At 44.2% G+C, this 19406-nt stretch overlaps 1 protein-coding gene across 2 annotated transcripts in view; it reads right to left on the bottom strand.

The window, feature by feature from the left end:
• Positions 1 to 19406, bottom strand: part of AKNA (AT-hook transcription factor) — a 203982-nt gene that overhangs the window by 81815 nt on the left and 102761 nt on the right. For both annotated transcript variants that reach the window (XM_053695755.1, XM_053695756.1), the window contains exon 14: positions 15847 to 16043. In XM_053695755.1, the coding sequence (XP_053551730.1) occupies positions 15847 to 16043 (197 nt within the window). The remainder of the gene's footprint in view (positions 1 to 15846; positions 16044 to 19406) is intronic.

Below are 19406 nucleotides of genomic sequence, written 5' to 3'. Positions count from 1 at the left end.
ACAAAATTCTAGGAATCCTAACCCTACTCCATGAGTAGCCCTTGGATTCACATCAACAAAGGTATATACGCCAAATTTTATGGTAAATCCTTCTAGGCACAGGCTTACTAGCCTGAATCATGGTCTCTATGACCGAAGCAGAAAATCCCCGCTTGGATAAAAACAGAATTTATGCTTACCTGATAAATTACTTTCTCTTGCGGTGTATCCAGTCCACGGATTCATCCTTACTTGTGGGATATTCTCATTCCCTACAGGAAGTGGCAAAGAGAACACACAGCAGAGCTGTCCATATAGCTCCCCCTCTGGCTCCGCCCCCCCAGTCATTCGACCGACGGTTAGGAGAAAAAGGAGAAACCATAGGGTGCAGTGGTGACTGTAGTTTAAACAATAAATTTGGACCTGACTTAATTGCCAGGGCGGGCCGTGGACTGGATACACCGCAAGAGAAAGTAATTTATCAGGTAAGCATAAATTCAGTTTTCTCTTGCAAGGTGTATCCAGTCCACGGATTCATCCTTACTTGTGGGATACCAATACCAAAGCTTTAGGACACGGATGAAGGGAGGGAACAAGACAGGTAACCTAAACGGAAGGCACCACTGCTTGCAAAACCTTTCTCCCAAAAATAGCCTCCGAAGAAGCAAAAGTATCGAATTTGTAAAATTTGGCAAAAACAGAATTTATGTTTACCTGATAAATTACTTTCTCCAACGGTGTGTCCGGTCCACGGCGTCATCCTTACTTGTGGGATATTCTCTTCCCCAACAGGAAATGGCAAAGAGCCCAGCAAAGCTGGTCACATGATCCCTCCTAGGCTCCGCCTTCCCCAGTCATTCGACCGACGTAAAGGAGGAATATTTGCATAGGAGAAATCATATGATACCGTGGTGACTGTAGTTAAAGAAAATAAATTATCAGACCTGATTAAAAAACCAGGGCGGGCCGTGGACCGGACACACCGTTGGAGAAAGTAATTTATCAGGTAAACATAAATTCTGTTTTCTCCAACATAGGTGTGTCCGGTCCACGGCGTCATCCTTACTTGTGGGAACCAATACCAAAGCTTTAGGACACGGATGATGGGAGGGAGCAAATCAGGTCACCTAGATGGAAGGCACCACGGCTTGCAAAACCTTTCTCCCAAAAATAGCCTCAGAAGAAGCAAAAGTATCAAATTTGTAAAATTTAGTAAAAGTGTGCAGTGAAGACCAAGTCGCTGCCTTACATATCTGATCAACAGAAGCCTCGTTCTTGAAGGCCCATGTGGAAGCCACGGCCCTAGTGGAATGAGCTGTGATTCTTTCAGGAGGCTGCCGTCCGGCAGTCTCATAAGTCAATCTGATGATGCTTTTAAGCCAAAAAGAGAGAGAGGTAGAAGTTGCTTTTTGACCTCTCCTTTTACCAGAATAAACAACAAACAAGGAAGATGTTTGTCTGAAATCCTTTGTAGCATCTAAATAGAATTTTAGAGCATGAACTACATCCAAATTGTGCAACAAACGTTCCTTCTTTGAAACTGGATTCGGACACAAAGAAGGCACGACTATCTCCTGGTTAATGTTTTTGTTAGAAACAACTTTCGGAAGAAAACCAGGTTTAGTACGCAAAACCACCTTATCTGCATGGAACACCAGATAAGGAGGAGAACACTGCAGAGCAGATAACTCTGAAACTCTTCTAGCAGAAGAAATTGCAACCAAAAACAAAACTTTCCAAGATAATAACTTAATATCTACGGAATGTAAGGGTTCAAACGGAACCCCCTGAAGAACTGAAAGAACTAAATTGAGACTCCAAGGAGGAGTCAAAGGTTTGTAAACAGGCTTGATTCTAACCAGAGCCTGAACAAAAGCTTGAACATCTGGCACAGCCGCCAGCTTTTTGTGAAGTAAAACAGATAAAGCAGAAATCTGTCCCTTCAAAGAACTTGCAGATAATCCTTTCTCCAAACCTTCTTGAAGAAAGGATAGAATCTTAGGAATTTTTATCTTGTTCCATGGGAATCCTTTAGATTCACACCAACAGATATATTTTTTCCATATTTTATGGTAGATTTTTCTAGTTACAGGCTTTCTGGCCTGAACAAGAGTATCAATGACAGAATCTGAGAACCCTCGCTTTGATAAAATCAAGCGTTCAATCTCCAAGCAGTCAGTTGGAGTGAGGCCAGATTCGGATGTTCGAACGGACCTTGAACAAGAAGGTCCTGTCTCAAAGGTAGCTTCCATGGTGGAGCCGATGACATATTCACAAGGTCTGCATACCAAGTCCTGCGTGGCCACGCAGGAGCTATCAAGATCACCGATGCCCTCTCCTGATTGATCCTGGCTACCAGTCTGGGGATGAGAGGAAACGGTGGGAATACATAAGCTAGGTTGAAGGTCCAAGGTGCTACTAGTGCATCTACTAGAGTCGCCTTGGGATCCCTGGATCTGGACCCGTAGCAAGGAACCTTGAAGTTCTGACGAGAGGCCATCAGATCCATGTCTGGAATGCCCCACAATTGAGTAATTTGGGCAAAGATTTCCGGATGGAGTTCCCACTCCCCCGGATGAAATGTCTGACGACTCAGAAAATCCGCTTCCCAATTTTCCACTCCTGGGATGTGGATTGCAGACAAGTGGCAGGAGTGAGTCTCCGCCCATTGAATGATTTTGGTCACTTCTTCCATCGCCAGGGAACTCCTTGTTCCCCCCTGATGGTTGATATACGCAACAGTCGTCATGTTGTCTGATTGAAACCGTATGAATTTGGCCTTTGCTAGCTGAGGCCAAGCCTTGAGAGCATTGAATATCGCTCTCAGTTCCAGAATATTTATCGGGAGAAGAGATTCTTCCCGAGACCAAAGACCCTGAGCTTTCAGGAGTTCCCAGACCGTGCCCCAGCCCACCAGACTGGCGTCGGTCGTGACAATGACCCACTCTGGTCTGCGGAAGCTCATCCCCTGTGACAGGTTGTCCAGGGTCAGCCACCAACGGAGTGAATCTCTGGTCCTCTGATCTACTTGTATCGTCGGAGACAAGTCTGTATAATCCCCATTCCACTGACTGAGCATGCACAGTTGTAATGGTCTCAGATGAATTCGCACAAAAGGAACTATGTCCATTGCCGCGACCATCAAACCTATTACTTCCATGCACTGCGCTATGGAAGGAAGAGGAACAGAATGAAGTACTTGACAAGAGCTTAGAAGTTTTGATTTTCTGGCCTCTGTCAGAAAAATCCTCATTTCTAAGGAGTCTATTATTGTTCCCAAGAAGGGAACTCTTGTTGACGGAGATAGAGAACTTTTTTCTACGTTCACTTTCCACCCGTGAGATCTGAGAAAGGCCAGGACAATGTCCGTATGAGCCTTTGCTTGTGGTAGGGACGACGCTTGAATCAGTATGTCGTCCAAGTAAGGTACTACTGCAATGCCCCTTGGTCGTAGCACCGCTAGAAGGGACCCTAGTACCTTTGTGAAAATTCTTGGAGCAGTGGCTAATCCGAATGGAAGTGCCACAAACTGGTAATGCTTGTCCAGAAAGGCGAACCTTAGGAACCGATGATGTTCCTTGTGGATAGGAATATGTAGATACGCATCCTTTAAATCCACCGTGGTCATGAATTGACCTTCCTGGATGGAAGGAAGAATTGTCCGAATGGTTTCCATTTTGAACGATGGAACCTTGAGAAACTTGTTTAGGATCTTGAGATCTAAGATTGGTCTGAATGTTCCCTCTTTTTTGGGAACTATGAACAGATTGGAGTAGAATCCCATCCCTTGTTCTCCTAATGGAACAGGATGAATCACTCCCATTTTTAACAGGTCTTCTACACAATGTAAGAATGCCTGTCTTTTTATGTGGTCTGAAGACAATTGAGACCTGTGGAACCTCCCCCTTGGGGGAAGCTCCTTGAATTCCAGAAGATAACCTTGGGAGACTATTTCTAGCGCCCAAGGATCCAGAACATCTCTTGCCCAAGCCTGAGCGAAGAGAGAAAGTCTGCCCCCCACCAGATCCGGTCCCGGATCGGGGGCCAACATCTCATGCTGTCTTGGTAGCAGTGGCAGGTTTCTTGGCCTGCTTACCTTTGTTCCAGCCTTGCATTGGCCTCCAGGCTGGCTTGGTTTGAGAAGTATTACCCTCTTGCTTAGAGGATGTAGCACTTGGGGCTGGTCCGTTTCTGCGAAAGGGACGAAAATTTGGTTTATTTTTAGCCTTGAAAGACCTATCCTGAGGAAGGGCGTGGCCCTTACCCCCAGTGATATCAGAAATAATCTCTTTCAAGTCAGGGCCAAACAGCGATTTCCCCTTGAAAGGTATGTTAAGCAATTTGTTCTTGGAAGACGCATCCGCTGACCAAGATTTTAGCCAAAGCGCTCTGCGCGCCACAATAGCAAACCCTGAATTTTTCGCCGCTAATCTAGCCAATTGCAAAGTGGCGTCTAAAGTAAAAGAGTTAGCCAATTTGAGAGCATGAATTCTGTCCATAATCTCCTCATAAGAAGAATCTTTATTGAGCGACTTTTCTAGTTCATCGAACCAGAAACACGCTGCTGTAGTGACAGGAACCATGCATGAAATTGGTTGTAGAAGGTAACCTTGCTGAACAAACATCTTTTTAAGCAAACCCTCTAATTTTTTATCCATAGGATCTTTGAAAGCACAACTATCTTCTATAGGGATAGTAGTGCGTTTGTTTAGAGTAGAAACCGCCCCCTCGACCTTGGGGACTGTCTGCCATAAGTCCTTTCTGGGGTCGACCATAGGAAACAATTTCTTAAATATAGGGGGAGGGACAAAAGGTATGCCGGGCCTTTCCCATTCTTTGTTTACAATGTCCGCCACCCGCTTGGGTATAGGAAAAGCTTCGGGGGGCCCCGGGACCTCTAGGAACTTGTCCATCTTACATAATTTCTCTGGAATGACCAAATTCTCACAATCATCCAGAGTAGATAACACCTCCTTAAGCAGAGCGCGGAGATGTTCCAATTTAAATTTGAATGTAATCACATCAGGTTCAGCTTGTTGAGAAATTTTCCCTGAATCTGAAATTTCTCCCTCAGACAAAACCTCCCTGGCCCCCTCAGACTGGTGTAGGGGCACTTCAGAACCAATATCATCAGCGTCCTCATGCTCTTCAGTATTTTCTAAAACAGAGCAGTCGCGCTTTCGCTGATAAGTGGGCATTTTGGCTAAAATGTTTTTGATAGAATTATCCATTACAGCCGTTAATTGTTGCATAGTAAGGAGTATTGGCGCACTAGATGTACTAGGGGCCTCCTGTGTGGGCAAGACTGGCGTAGACGAAGGAGGGGATGATGCAGTACCATGCTTACTCCCCTCACTTGAGGAATCATCTTGGGCATCATTTTCTCTAAATTTTGTGTCACATAAATCACATCTATTTAAATGAGAAGGAACCTTGGCTTCCCCACATACAGAACATAGTCTGATAGTTCAGACATGTTAAACAGGCATAAACTTGATAACAAAGTACAAAAAACGTTTTAAAATAAAACCGTTACTGTCACTTTAAATTTTAAACTGAACACACTTTATTACTGAAAATGTGAAAAAGTATGAAGGAATTGTTCAAAATTCACCAAAATTTCACCACAGTGTCTTAAAGCCTTAAAAGTATTGCACACCAAATTTGAAAGCTTTAACTCTTAAAATAACGGAACCGGAGCCGTTTTTATATTTAACCCCTATACAGTCCCTGGTATCTGCTTTGCTGAGACCCAACCAAGCCCAAAGGGGAATACGATACCAAATGACGCCTTCAGTAAGCTTTTTCTATGTATCTGAGCTCCTCACACATGCATCTGCATGTCTTGCTTCCCAAAAACAACTGCGCAATAGAGGCGCGAAAATGAGGCTCTGCCTATGATTAGAGAAGGCCCCCAGTGAAAAAGGTGTCCAATACAGTGCCTGCCTGTTTTTTTACATAATTCCCAAGAATAAAATAACTCCTCAAAACTATGAAGTATTAAAAATGCTTATATATCAATCGTTTTAGCCCAGAAAAATGTCTACCAGTCTTTAAAGCCCTTGTGAAGCCCTTTATTCTTATTTAATAAAAATGGCTTACCGGATCCCATAGGGAAAATGACAGCTTCCAGCATTACCAAGTCTTGTTAGAAATGTGTCATACCTCAAGCAGCAAAAGTCTGCTCACTGTTTCCCCCAACTGAAGTTAATTCCTCTCAACAGTCCTGTGTGGAAACAGCCATCGATTTTAGTAACGGTTGCTAAAATCATTTTCCTCTTACAAACAGAAATCTTCATCTCTTTTCTGTTTCAGAGTAAATAGTACATACCAGCACTATTTTAAAATAACAAACTCTTGATTGAAGAATAAAAACTACATTTAAACACCAAAAAACTCTAAGCCATCTCCGTGGAGATGTTGCCTGTACAACGGCAAAGAGAATGACTGGGGAAGGCGGAGCCTAGGAGGGATCATGTGACCAGCTTTGCTGGGCTCTTTGCCATTTGCTGTTGGGGAAGAGAATATCCAACAAGTAAGGATGACGCTGTGGACCGGACACACCTATGTTGGAGAAAGTATGCAGTGAAGACCAAGTCGCTGCCTTACAAATCTGTTCAACAGAAGCCTCATTCTTGAAGGCCCAAGTGGAAGCCACAGCTCTGGTGGAATGAGCTGTAATTCGTTCAGGAGGCTGCTGCCCAGCAGTCTCATAAGCCAATCGGATGATGCTTTTCAACCAGAAGGAAAGAGAGGTAGCCGTCGCTTTTTGACCTCTCCTCTTACCAGAATAGACAACAAACAAAGATGATGTTTGTCTGAAGTCCTTAGTTGCTTGTAAATAGAATTTTAAAGCACGAACCACATCAAGATTGTGCAAAAGCCGTTCCTTCTTAGAAGCTGGATTAGGACACAAGGAAGGAACAATGATTTCCTGGTTAATGTTCTTATTAGAAACAACTTTAGGAAGAAAACCAGGTTTTGTAGGCAAAACTACCTTATCTGCATGGAACACCAGATAGGGTGAATTACACTGCAAAGCAGACAATTCTGAAACTCTTCGAGCAGAAGATATAGCTACCAAAAACAAAACTTTCCAAGATAATAACTTAATATCTATGGAATGTAAAGGTTCAAATGGAACCCTTTGAAGAACTGAAATAACTAAATTTAGACTCCATGGAGGAGCCACAGGTTAATAGACAGGCTTGATTCTGACTAACGCCTGTACAAACGCTTGAACATCTGGTACTGCTGCCAGACGCTTGTGTAAAAGGATCGACAGAGCGGATATCTGCCCCTTTAAGGAACTAGCTGATAAACCTTTTTCCAATCCTTCTTGGAGAAAGGACAATATTCTTGGAATCCTAATTTTACTCCACGAGTAACCCTTGGATTCACACCAACAAAGATATTTTCGCCATATCTTATGGTAAATTTTCCTGGTGACAGGTTTTCTAGCTTGGATCAGAGTATCTATGACTGATTCAGAGAACCCACGCTTGGATAGAATTAAGCGTTCAATCTCCAAGCAGTCAGCTGCAGAGAAACTAGATTTGGATGCTTGAATGGACCCTGTATTAGAAGATCCTGCCTCATTGGCAGTGTCCATGGCGGGACAGATGACATGTCCACTAGGTCTGCATACCAAGTCCTGCGTGGCCACGCAGGCGCTATCAGAATTACCGAGGCCTTCTCCTGTTTGATTCTGGCTATCAGCCGAGGGAGAAGGGGAAACGGTGGAAAGACATAGGCCAGATTGAAGGACCAAGGCGCTACTAGAGCATCTATCAATGTCGCCTTGGGATCCCTGGACCTGGAACCGTAAAGGGGAAGTTTGGTGCTCTGACGGGACGCCATCAGATCCAACTCTGGAATGCCCCAAAACTGAGTCAGCTGAGCAAATACCTCCGGATGGAGTTCCCACTCCCCCGGGTGAAAAGTCTGACAACTTAGGAAATCCGCTTCCCAGTTGTCTACTCCTGGGATGTGAATTGCAGAAAGGTGGCAAGAGTGATCCTCCGCCCACCTGATTATCTTGGTTACTTCCTTCATCGCTAAGGAACTCTTTGTTCCTCCCTGATGATTGATGTATGCTACAGTTGTGATGTTGTCCGACTGAAATCTGATGAACTTGGCCACCACTAGCTGAGGCCATGCCTGGAGCGTATTGAATATCGCTCTCAGTTCCAAAATGTTTATCGGGAGAAGAGACTCTTCCCGAGACCATAGGCCCTGAGCTTTCAGGGAGCCCCAGACCGCGCCCCAGCCTAACAGACTGGCGTCGGTCGTAACGATGATCCACTCGGGTCTGCGGAAGCACATTCCCTGAGACAGGTGATCCTGAGACAACCACCAGAGAAGAGAATCTCTGGTTTCCTGGTCCAGTTGGATTTGAGGAGACAAATCTGCATAATCCCCATTCCACTGTTTGAGCATGCACAATTGTAGTGGCCTGAGATGAATTCGAGCAAAAGGGACTACGTCCATTGCTGCTACCATTAATCCGATTACCTCCATGCACTGAGCTACAGATGGCCGAAGAATGGAATGAAGAGCTCGGCAAGTGCTTAGAAGCTTTAACCTTCTGACCTCCGTCAGAAATATTTTCATTTCTACCGAGTCTATTAATGTTCCCAGGAAGGGAACCCTTGTGAGCGGGGACAGAGAACTTGTTTCGGTGTTCACCTTCCACCCGTGAGACCTTAGAAAGGCCAGAACAATATCTGTATGAGCCTTGGCTCTGAGAAAAGACGACGCCTGTATTAAGATGTTGTCCAGATAGGGTGCTACTGCAATGCCCTGCGGTCTTAGTACCGCTAAAAGGGACCCTAGCAGCTTTGTGAAAATTTGTGGAGCGGTGGCCAACCCGAAGGGAAGGGCCACGAACTGGTAATGCTTGTCCAGAAAAGCGAACCTTAGGAACTGATGGTGATCTTTGTGGATAGGAATATGAAGGTACGCATCCTTTAGATCCACGGTAGTCATATTTTGACCTTCCTGGATCATCGGTAAGATTGTCCGAATGGTCTCCATCTTGAAGGATGGAACTCTGAGGAATTTGTTTAGAATTTTTAGATCCAGGATTGGTCTGAAAGTTCCTTCCTTTTTGGGAACCACAAACAGGTTTGAGTAAAAACCCAGCCCTTGTTCTGTAATTGGGACTGGATACGCCTCTTTCTTTGTCTGGTCTGTAGACAGACGAGAAATGTGGAACCTTCCCCTTGGAGGAGAGTCCCTGAATTCCAGAAGATATCCCTGAGCAACTATCTCTAATGCCCAGGGATCGGGAACATCTCTTGCCCAGGCCTGAGCAAAGAGAGAGAGTCTGCCCCCTACCAGATCCGGTCCCAGATCGGGGGCTACCCCTTCATGCTGTCTTAGTAGCAGCTGCAGGCTTCTTGGCCTGTTTACCCTTGTTCCAGCCCTGCAAAGGCTTCCAGGTTGCCTTGGGCTGTGGAGAGTTACCCTCTTGCTTTGCGGTCGCAGAGGTTGAAGCAGGACCGCTTCTGAAGTTGCGAAAGGAACGAAAATTAGCCTTGTTTTTAGCCTTAAAAGGCCTATCTTGCGGGAGGGCATGGCCCTTTCCCCCAGTGATATCCGAAATAATTTCTTTCAACTCAGGCCCGAAAAGGGTCTTTCCCTTGAAAGGAATATTCAGTAACTTTGTCTTAGACGACACATCGGCCGACCATGATTTAAGCCAAAGCGCTCTGCGCGCCATGATGGCAAAACCAGAATTTTTCGCCGCTAACTTAGCTAATTGCAAAGCGGCATCTGTGATAAACTTAATTCTATCCATAATTTCGTCATATGAGGTCTCCGTCTGGAGCGACTCCTCCAGCGCCTCAAACCAGAAAGCCGCTGCAGTAGTTACAGGAATAATGCAGGCAATAGGTTGGAGAAGGAAACCTTGTTGTACAAATATTTTCTTTAGTAACCCTTCTAATTTCTTATCCATAGGATCTTTGAACGCACAACTGTCTTCAATTGGTATGGTTGTGCGCTTGGCTAGTGTTGAAACTGCCCCCTCTACCTTAGGGACCGTCTGCCATGCGTCCCGCCTGAGATCAGTAATGGGGAACATTTTCTTAAAGATAGGAGGGGGAACAAAGGGTACACCTGGTCTCTCCCACTCCCTATCCACAATATCCGCCACCCTCTTCGGGGTCGGAAACGCATCAGTGTATACAGGGACTTCTAGATATTTGTCCATTTTACACAATTTCTCTGGGACCACGCAATCATCTAGCGTAGCTAATACCTCCTTAAGCAGCACACGGAGGTGTTCCAGCTTAAATTTAAATGCTAAGGAATCTGATTCTGTCCGCTGAGAAACCTTTCCAGTGTCAGAAACTTCTCCCTCGGACAGCACATCCCTCACCGACACTTCAGAGTGTTGTGAGGGTACAACAGATAAATCCTCCAAAGCTTCTGATTGCTCATACTCTGTTCTTAAAACCGAGCTATCACGCTTTTTAAGAAAAACTGGCAGTTTGGATAAAAATGCCGCAAGGGAATTATCCATGACTGCTGCTAATTGTTGTAATGTAATAGGGGCCAATGCGCTAGAGGTACTAGGCATCGCTTGCGCGGGCGTAACTGGTGTCGACACATGGGGAGAGGAAGGTGGGCTATCCTCATTACCTTCTGTTAAAGAATCATCTTGGGATACATTTAAAAGTGAAACATCATGATCTTTAAAATGCTTAGATACATTAGCACACTTAAAACACAAATGTAAAGGGGGTTCCACCATGGCTACTAAACACATAGAGCAACGTCTATCTGTAGGCTCAGACATGTTAAACAGACTTAGACAGCACTCAAATACTGAAATATACAATTTGAGAAAAAACGGTACTGTGCCTTTAAATAATAAAAAGCACACACTTTTTTACTAAATCTTAAAAAATTATCCAATCTTTCTGACATTTTTACCACACTATCTTAATGCTTTGGAATGATTGCACAGTAAATTTCAAGTCAATTAACCCCTTAATGCCCGAACCGGAGCAACCTAAAGCTGACAACCGGTTAGCAAACTACAGCACTGTGCCACAGCAATCTGCTGTGGCCCTACCTTGCCCTGGGGATTAATTTGATGAAAATAAGCCTCTATGGAGTCCTCTTAGTAGTCTCTGGACCCTCCACGTGAAGCTGTATGAAGCTGTCTGCAATATGAACTGCGCAACTGAGGCGCGAAATTTAGGCCCCCTCCCTCTCCACTCCGGAGTTGTGGGGCCTTCAAAACCCTAAATAGGTGTCTAAAATTCTGCCATGTGGAATAAAACTCCATAAAACACTCCAAAAGTAATAAATACTTGTACAATCGTCATATTTTCACTATAAAATAATCGATTGCCCCTTAACAGTGTCCACCAGTCTTTGAGCCCTGTTAATTAAGCCTTCCTTCCATACTGAGTCTCAGAATATGGCTTACCTTCCCCACATGGGGATTCTTGTCAGTCTTCTAGCATTACTAAGTCTTGACTAGAAAAAGATGACTGAACATACCTTGTAGCAGTTAAGCCTGCAAACTATTCCCCCCAACTGAAGTTTTCTGGTACTCCCCAGTCCTGTGTGGGAACAGCAGTGGATTTTAGTTACAACATGCTAAAATCATTTTCCTCTCAGCAGAATTCTTCTTCACTTTCTGCTAGAGAGTAAATAGTACAAACCGGCACTATTTAAAAATAACAAACTTTTGATTGAAGATATAAAAACTACAAATCTAACACCACATTCACTTTACCCTCACGTGGAGATGCTACTTGTTAGAGCGGCAAAGAGAATGACTGGGGGGGGCGGAGCCAGAGGGGGAGCTATATGGACAGCTCTGCTGTGTCTTCTCTTTGCCACTTCCTGTAGGGAATGAGAATATCCCACAAGTAAGGATGAATCCGTGGACTGGATACACCTTGCAAGAGAAATTAAGTATACAATCTCCAAGCAGTCAGCTTCAGAGAAACTAGATTTGGGTGAAGGAAGGGCCCCTAAATCAGAAGGTCCTTCCTCAATGGAAGCCTCCAAGGTGGTAGGGATGCCATCCCAGATCCGCATACCAAATCCTGCGAGGCAAAGCCGGAGCCATGAGGATCACCGAAGCCTTCTCCTGTTTGATTCGAGCAAATACCCGAGGAGAAAGAGCGAACTGAGTAAATAGGTAAGCTAGACTGAAGGTCCAAGGGACCTCCAGAGCATCTATCAGTTCCGCCTGGGGGTCCCTGGACCTCGACCCGTATCTCAGAAGCTTGGCATTCTGTCTGGGTGCCATGAGATCCAATTCCTGGTTGACCCCACTTGAGAATTAGGATTGAAAATACTTCCGGATGGAGTGCTGGATAAAAAGTCTGCCTGCTCAGGAATCCGCCTCCCAATTGTCCACCGCTGGGATGTGGATCGCCGATAGGCAATAAGAGTGGGCTTCTGCCCACTGAATAATTTTGGTTACCTCTGTCATCACTAAGGAACGCCTCGTTCCCCATTGATGAGTAATGTAAGCTACTGAAGTTATGATGTCCGAATGGAACCTGATAAACCGGAGTTAAGTTAGATGGGGCCAGGTCAGAAGGGCATTGAAGATTGCCCTCAGATCCAGAATGTTTATAGGAAGACCAGACTCTGACTGAGTCCAAACTCCCTGCGCCTAGAGAGAGCCCCAGACTGCTCCCCACCCCAGAAGGTTGGCGTCTGTTATCACAACCGCCCAAGATGGTCTGCGAAAGCAGGTTGCCTGGGAGAGATGATCCAGAGACAACTACCACTGAAGAGAGTCCCTTGTCTCCTGCTCCAGAGTTATTCGAGGAGACAAGACTGCATAATCTCCATTCGATTGCCTGAGCATGTTTAACTGTAACCCTGAGAAACTTGTTTAGACTCTTTAAATCTAAAATTGGTCTGAAGGTTCCCTCCATTTTGGTAACCACGAACAGATTGGAATAGAAACCCTGACCCTATACTGGGACGGGAACAATCACTCCCAGGACCGAGAGGTCTCCTACACAATATAAGAATGCCTCTCCTATTGTCTGGTCTGCAGATAATCTTGAAAAAAGAAACCTGCTCTGGAAGGAAAACTTTTGAACTCCAATTTGGATCCCTGAGATACTATTTCTATTGCCAAGGGATCCTGAACGTCTTGAACCCAAGCCTGAATTAAGAAGGAAAGTCGTCCCCAAGCAGATCCGGTCCCGCATCGGGGGCATGCCCTTTATGCCGATTTGGATTCAATAGCAGGCTTCTTGGATTGTTTACCCTTGATCCAAGACTGGTTGGATCTCCATGAAGGTTTAGAGAGTGTTCCTGCTTGGAGGTGTAAAAGGAAGAATTTCCGTTGAAATTACGAAAGGAACAAAATTACTTTCTTGGGTGGTTTCCTGTCGTCCTTTCTGTTTATTTCTCTTATTGTGAGGGAGAAGATTGCCTTTACCTCCCGTGATATCAGAGATAATTTCCATCAGGCCAGGTCCAAAAACAAGGTGTTCCCCTTGTAAGGAATTGCTAACAGCGTAAACCTAGAAGACAAGGTTTTAATCCAAGTACAACCAGGCCCGACCCTGCTTAGCTACCAAGATCAGACGAGAGGTGTGGCCATTGGCCCATAAGGTGTCTGAAATATTTTTTCCCAGATGACAAGTAGCAGGGAACCATCTGTAAAAAAAGAAGGAATTAGCTCTTTTGAGAGCCTTTATCCTATCCTGGATTTCATCCATAGAGGTTACCATCCTGAGAACAACGCATCGAACCTATAGGCGCACTAGTGACGGTAGCAATCTACACAGCTGGCTGCCATTGAAGTTTTTGTTTTTCTTTTTTTTTCTTTATATAGATCCTCTAATCTTAGAGAACACAACTATCCTCTAAGGGTATAGTAACTCTAGTGTCGGAGTCATCCGAGGCAGCCAAAACCTCCTCAATTAACAACTGGAGGTATTTAAGCTAAAAAACTGAACCCGAACAACCTCAGGATCAGAGAAAGACATTACTCCATCTTAGACTGAGAAATCCCCCTCAGATACTATCGAAGTATCTTCCCCTTACAGTTACAGGGAAGAAACATTCAAAATAACAACTACTAAATCAATCATCCTAAATGATTGAAAATATGTCCCTTAGTACTGTTTTCTACCTTATGGGAAAACAGATAATGCAGGAAATGCAGGGAAAAATCCAGGCGGAGTGAGAAAGGAAGCGCAGGGCACTGCATGTGGGCCATACATTTTTGGTAAACAATAGGAAAATTGTGCATAGTTTGTCCCCTGTCAATAAACTCCTAAACAGCAAAGTCGTGGTAGGAGTGGGGTCAGAAAGGAGTGAATTTGCAATAAAAATTAACACATGAGAACCGTTACTGTCTCTTTAAATATTAAAATGAAACATTCTGTTTTCTTGTTAAGTGTTTAAAGTGCAACCATCTTTATTTTATTGATGAAAGAAGAGAGTGAGTATATACAGCAGGAACATTAGAACTGTAAAAGCTCCCTTTACCTCTCAGCTTGACCCAGCTGAGGAGTCAGACAGCCTCTCTACTTAATCTTGAATCAACTGTAGCGCTGTCCTTAAGCGCAATTACCCAGACATAATTCCTCCATTCCTTCCGTAACCGGATGTGTGAGGAAGGAGGTGCTGTCTGTACTGTGCAACTTCTAAGTGTTAAGTTCCTCCGAGTCCGCTCCTTCCGATAACCGGAAGCGCTGGGAAAAGGAGATGCGCAACTACATTGGAGCCATTTACAAGATCCGCCCTTCGTCGGCATTTTCACAGCCATCTCCCGGTCGCCATTTAAGTACAGCCACCGGGAGCAACAAATGTACTGAACAACTTGGGTATAAAAGCTGCTCATTCCACTTGGTTACAGCTAAACATAAAAACTCCCTCACACTGAGCTTCTATTAACGGCTCATCGGAGTTTAAAATGTGATCTCCTAAACAGCTGCAGTTTAGCCAGCTGCCAGACCTATTGTTGCACATAACATAGAAATCTCACATCGCTCTGTCAGTATGTAATCTCCCGGTCGGCAATTATTAGATATGCAACTGCCGGGAGATGAGACATGTATTCAACCCCAGTGCCTGCGTCCTAACTGCCTTATAGAGTCCCCTAAAACATAAGGAGAAAACTGATAAACCCTTAAACAAGAGCCCAAAGTTCCATGAGGTCTGAATTAAAAATAATAAAGTGCCCAGACTCTTTCTGAGTTCCTTCCTACTCCCAGAAATAAAGTCAGCACTTACCTCATCTTCTGCCTGGCAGCAAGGCAGTTCCAGGTTTAAGAGGTCCTCTCCCTCCCATGGACCTGGGAATAAACGCAAGTCCTGAGTAAAAATCCCTCAGGTTTTCAGGGTTAGGGTAGCAATAATATGGGAGGCGCAGTGAGAATTATGTCCCACAAGTTCCCATTGCTTTAAAGCCACCAAAGCTCTACTGAAGAGAATGATATGGACTACGGCTACACCCTAGAACAAAGCAGCACAATCTTGTACTACTTTAAAAATAATAAACTCTTGATTGAAGAATCTTTTCTAACACCTCACTTTACCTCTTCCTATCACTAACGTAGGCAAAGAGAATGACTGGGGTGGGAGGGAAGGGAGGAGCTATTTAACAGCTTTGCTATGGTGCTCTTTGCCTCCTCCTGCTGACCAGGAGGTGAATATCCCATTAGTAATTAAGATGATCCGTGGACTCATTGTGTCTTAAAAAATAAATATTCCCATGATTCATCATGTGGTGTTACTCAAGAATTACTATGGTAGTCAGATACATGGTACACATAGAACGTATAGGTTACAGGAAGACTCAATGTACTAATGCTACTTTATAGGTTTAACAGATTTAATCAAGAACACTACCACCACCCTCACCTGCAGGACTCTGCTCTCTGCTCTCAGTCAGGCTATTTGCTCCTAGAGAGGGCGATCTGGATGGGCGTCTCCACTGGTCGTCCTTTTGCCTCCTCTCCCTGAATGCTTTGCGTGTACCTGCCGTTTGATCATGATAACTCTGAGACAGCATCTTGTCTGTCTGTTTGGGGGATGTGTTTGAGAAGTGTGGAAACTCCCTATAAAAACAATGAAGGAAATATGATATCAACGTGACATTGCTGGGAGGTTTAATTTAAAGAAACAAATCCAATTCACAATGGAGAGGCCAATGAAAGTGTAAAGAGAGAGCCGAGTCCTACAAATGAGATAGTCAAGAAGATTGAGGACTATAATAGAATTCATAAACTTGAGGGATGGAAAAAAACTAAATTTATGATTACCAGATAAATTCCTTTCTTTCTTGGCAGGGAGAGTTCACAACTTCATTCATTACTGTTGGAAATATCAACACCTGGCCACCAGAAGGAGGCAAAGACACCCCAGCCAAAGGCTATAAATATCCCTCCCACTTCCCCTATCCCCCCAGTCATTTGGCCGAGGGAACAAGGAAAAGCAGGAGAAACATTAGGGTATAGGAGGTGCCAGAAGGGGAAGCCGCCCAAAAAATATTACGGGCGGGGTCGTGGACTCTCCCTGCCAGGAAAGGAATTTATCTGGTTTTCTTTCCAAAGGCAGGGAGAGTCCACAAGTGCATTCATTACTGTTGGGAACCAATACCCAAGCTCCAGAGGACTCTAAATGAACCAAACGAGAGGGCAAAAAAGAAAAATGCGGATCCTGAAGGCTTCACAGCCTGTAACACCTTTCTCCTAAAAGCTGCTTCCGCAGAAGTGAAAAACATCAAATTTATAGAATTTTGAAAAAGTATGTAAGGAGGACCAGGTAGCCACCCTACAAATCTGATCCATAGAAGCTTCATTCTTAAAACGCCAGGAAGACAAAACTGCTCTGGTGGAATGAGCCGTTATCCTCTCAGCAGGCTGTTGTCCAGCCTTCTCATAAGCCAGACAGATGATACTTCTCAGTAAGAAAGATAAGGAAGTCGCAGTGGCCTTCTGGCCCTTGCACTTACCAGAATTTAACACAAACAAAGAAGAGGATTGCCTGAAATCCTTAGTAGCCTGAAGATAGAATTTTAAGGCACGTACAAGCTTCCAGATTGTGGAGCAAATGTTCCTTCGAGGAAGAAGGATTAGCACACAGGAAGGAACAACAATTTCCTGATTGATGTTGAGATTCGATACTATCTTAGGTAGGAAACCTAACTTAGTACGTAAAAGTGCTTTATCAGCATGCAAAATAAGGTAAGGCGGATCACACTGCAAAGCAGATATCTCAGAGACTCTGCGAGCAGAGGCAATAGCCAACAAAAACAAAACCTTCCAGGATAAGGTTGAGACTCCAAGGAGGAGCAACAGGTTTAAAAACAGGCCTGATTCTAGCCAGAGCCTGAACAAAGGCCTGGACATCTGGAAGATCTGCTAATCTCTTGTGCAGTAAGACTGACAGGGCCGAGATCTGACCCTTTAGAGCACTGTCGGACAGACCCTTCTCCAAACCATCTTGGAGAAAAAGACAGGATTCAGTTAACCTTCACCTTGTGCCATGGAAGATTACGTTCCTCACACCAATGAAGGTAAATACGTTGAGTGACCGGCTTGTGAGCCTGAATCAAAGTGTCTATGACACTAACTGAAAAACCTCTCTTGGATAAGACTAAGCGTTTAATTTCCAGGCAGTCAGTCTCAGAGATCTAGATTTACTTTTTTTTATTTATTTTTTATTGAGGTTAACCAAAATAAGTGCAGACATTATATACCAGTAAAAGACAACAGTACAAATTACAGGGCCTGTACAGGAGAGTTATACACATAAGACAATATGGAAATAACACGTTCTGCAGTAGTTTAAGATCTTTACAGCACTACCTGTGCCCTATAACATCAATATGATCAGATGCAGAACCAAAAAAACTAAACATATTCAAAACCAAATTTGTTCTTATTTATCAAAGATTTCTATATTCTGTCGAATCATTAGGCATTAGGAGATAAGCATACCCCAGTTAATAACTAATGGCCACTCTTGGGCCAAGAATATTAACTATAAATGAGGGGTGAAGATTGGGGAACAACAACAGGGCCACTCTTGGACCCATTCCAAACAAAATGACAAAAACGAGGATGTACCGGCCACTCTTGTACAAAATAACAGATAAAATAACATTTCTGTAGCCTAGGGTTAGAATTGAAACCTCTCTTGTACCTTTGCAGCTTATTATCACTCAAGATATAGGACTCATACCCTTGATAATTGCTCCGCAACATGATTTACAACCAAGTAAGACTATACAACCTTACATGTGCAAAAAATACTCTATTATACAAATTAAGTCAAATTAGGGACCAGAGTACATAACTATTCCGGCTAACAACTCTGGTGTTTAAACGCAGGATTGAATGGTATTTATTACGGCACAAAGTTGCCCATCTAGTATATTTCCCTACACTAGCTAAATAAGTACTAAACCCACAAGTAATAATACAATTTTACATAGAATCTCTAGGTGTTCCAAGGAGATTTAGCATTATATCATTTAAGTACCCCCCTCCCCCCAAAGGGCCTGAACCGCACAGTCCACAGTCCAGGTTTCTCCCGCTCTCACAGTCGTCTGTGTATAGAGGGCTCCAAACCCTTGGGCATTCCAACGCATTGAGCAAGTATCAATAGGCAGTAGTATCCTGTCATCTCCGTCCTCTTCCTGGTATTGCATAGGTTGAGTTCCCATGACATCCATGTCCCTCTTAGGAGAGTCAGCTCTGCTCCCCATAAGTGTCAAAGTGGGATCTTGCTCCCGCTGTTTACAACCAATATCTAGCAGGGCGATCTAAACATGGCTAGCAGAAGTTGGTCGCTTGGCCACAAAGGCCATTAATCTTTCCCTGGTTGTAGGCACGAAACGCTCCACTGCACGCTCTCCCAAATCAAGGCAAGGGGAGCCCTTTTGAGACCCCTCCTGCGGCTCTCCTATTCGGTTCTCCTCTGTCTCATAGATTGCAAGGCTTGAGTGCCTTGAGGCTGGTACCTGATCTCTGTTCAACCATTTATCCCCTAGTTGCGCAGTAGATGAAATCACGATTCAATCAATCCTTTTGTACAGTATATCCTCCTTCCTCTTTCTTCTAATAAGGCTTGTATTAGAGCAAGTAGCTCCTCCATAATATAAGAGTTGTTGAGAGAATTACTTATCTTCTCTCGGCACCTGGTGTCCAAGGGGGGGGTGCTGAGTACCTTCTCTAATAGAGCCGCCAAAGTTCTCAGCGGTCCGGCCTGAAAGACTTGCAATATAGAAGGGGAAATATAGGTACTATAGGTACGATGCAGTAGTCTCTGCTCTGTAGAATGGTATACAATATAGTAGAGGATGGTTTATAAAAATATGGATTACACGGCGGAATGTAGATTCCTAAGCAGAGTCTTCAGTTTAGAGACCACCTTGGGCCAGAGCCCGGACACCCCCCAGAGATCTAGATTTTGAT

Source organism: Bombina bombina, chromosome 12, assembly GCF_027579735.1.
Source record: "Bombina bombina isolate aBomBom1 chromosome 12, aBomBom1.pri, whole genome shotgun sequence".
Taxonomy (NCBI): domain Eukaryota; kingdom Metazoa; phylum Chordata; class Amphibia; order Anura; family Bombinatoridae; genus Bombina; species Bombina bombina.
This window is presented reverse-complemented; position numbering and strand designations above follow the sequence as displayed.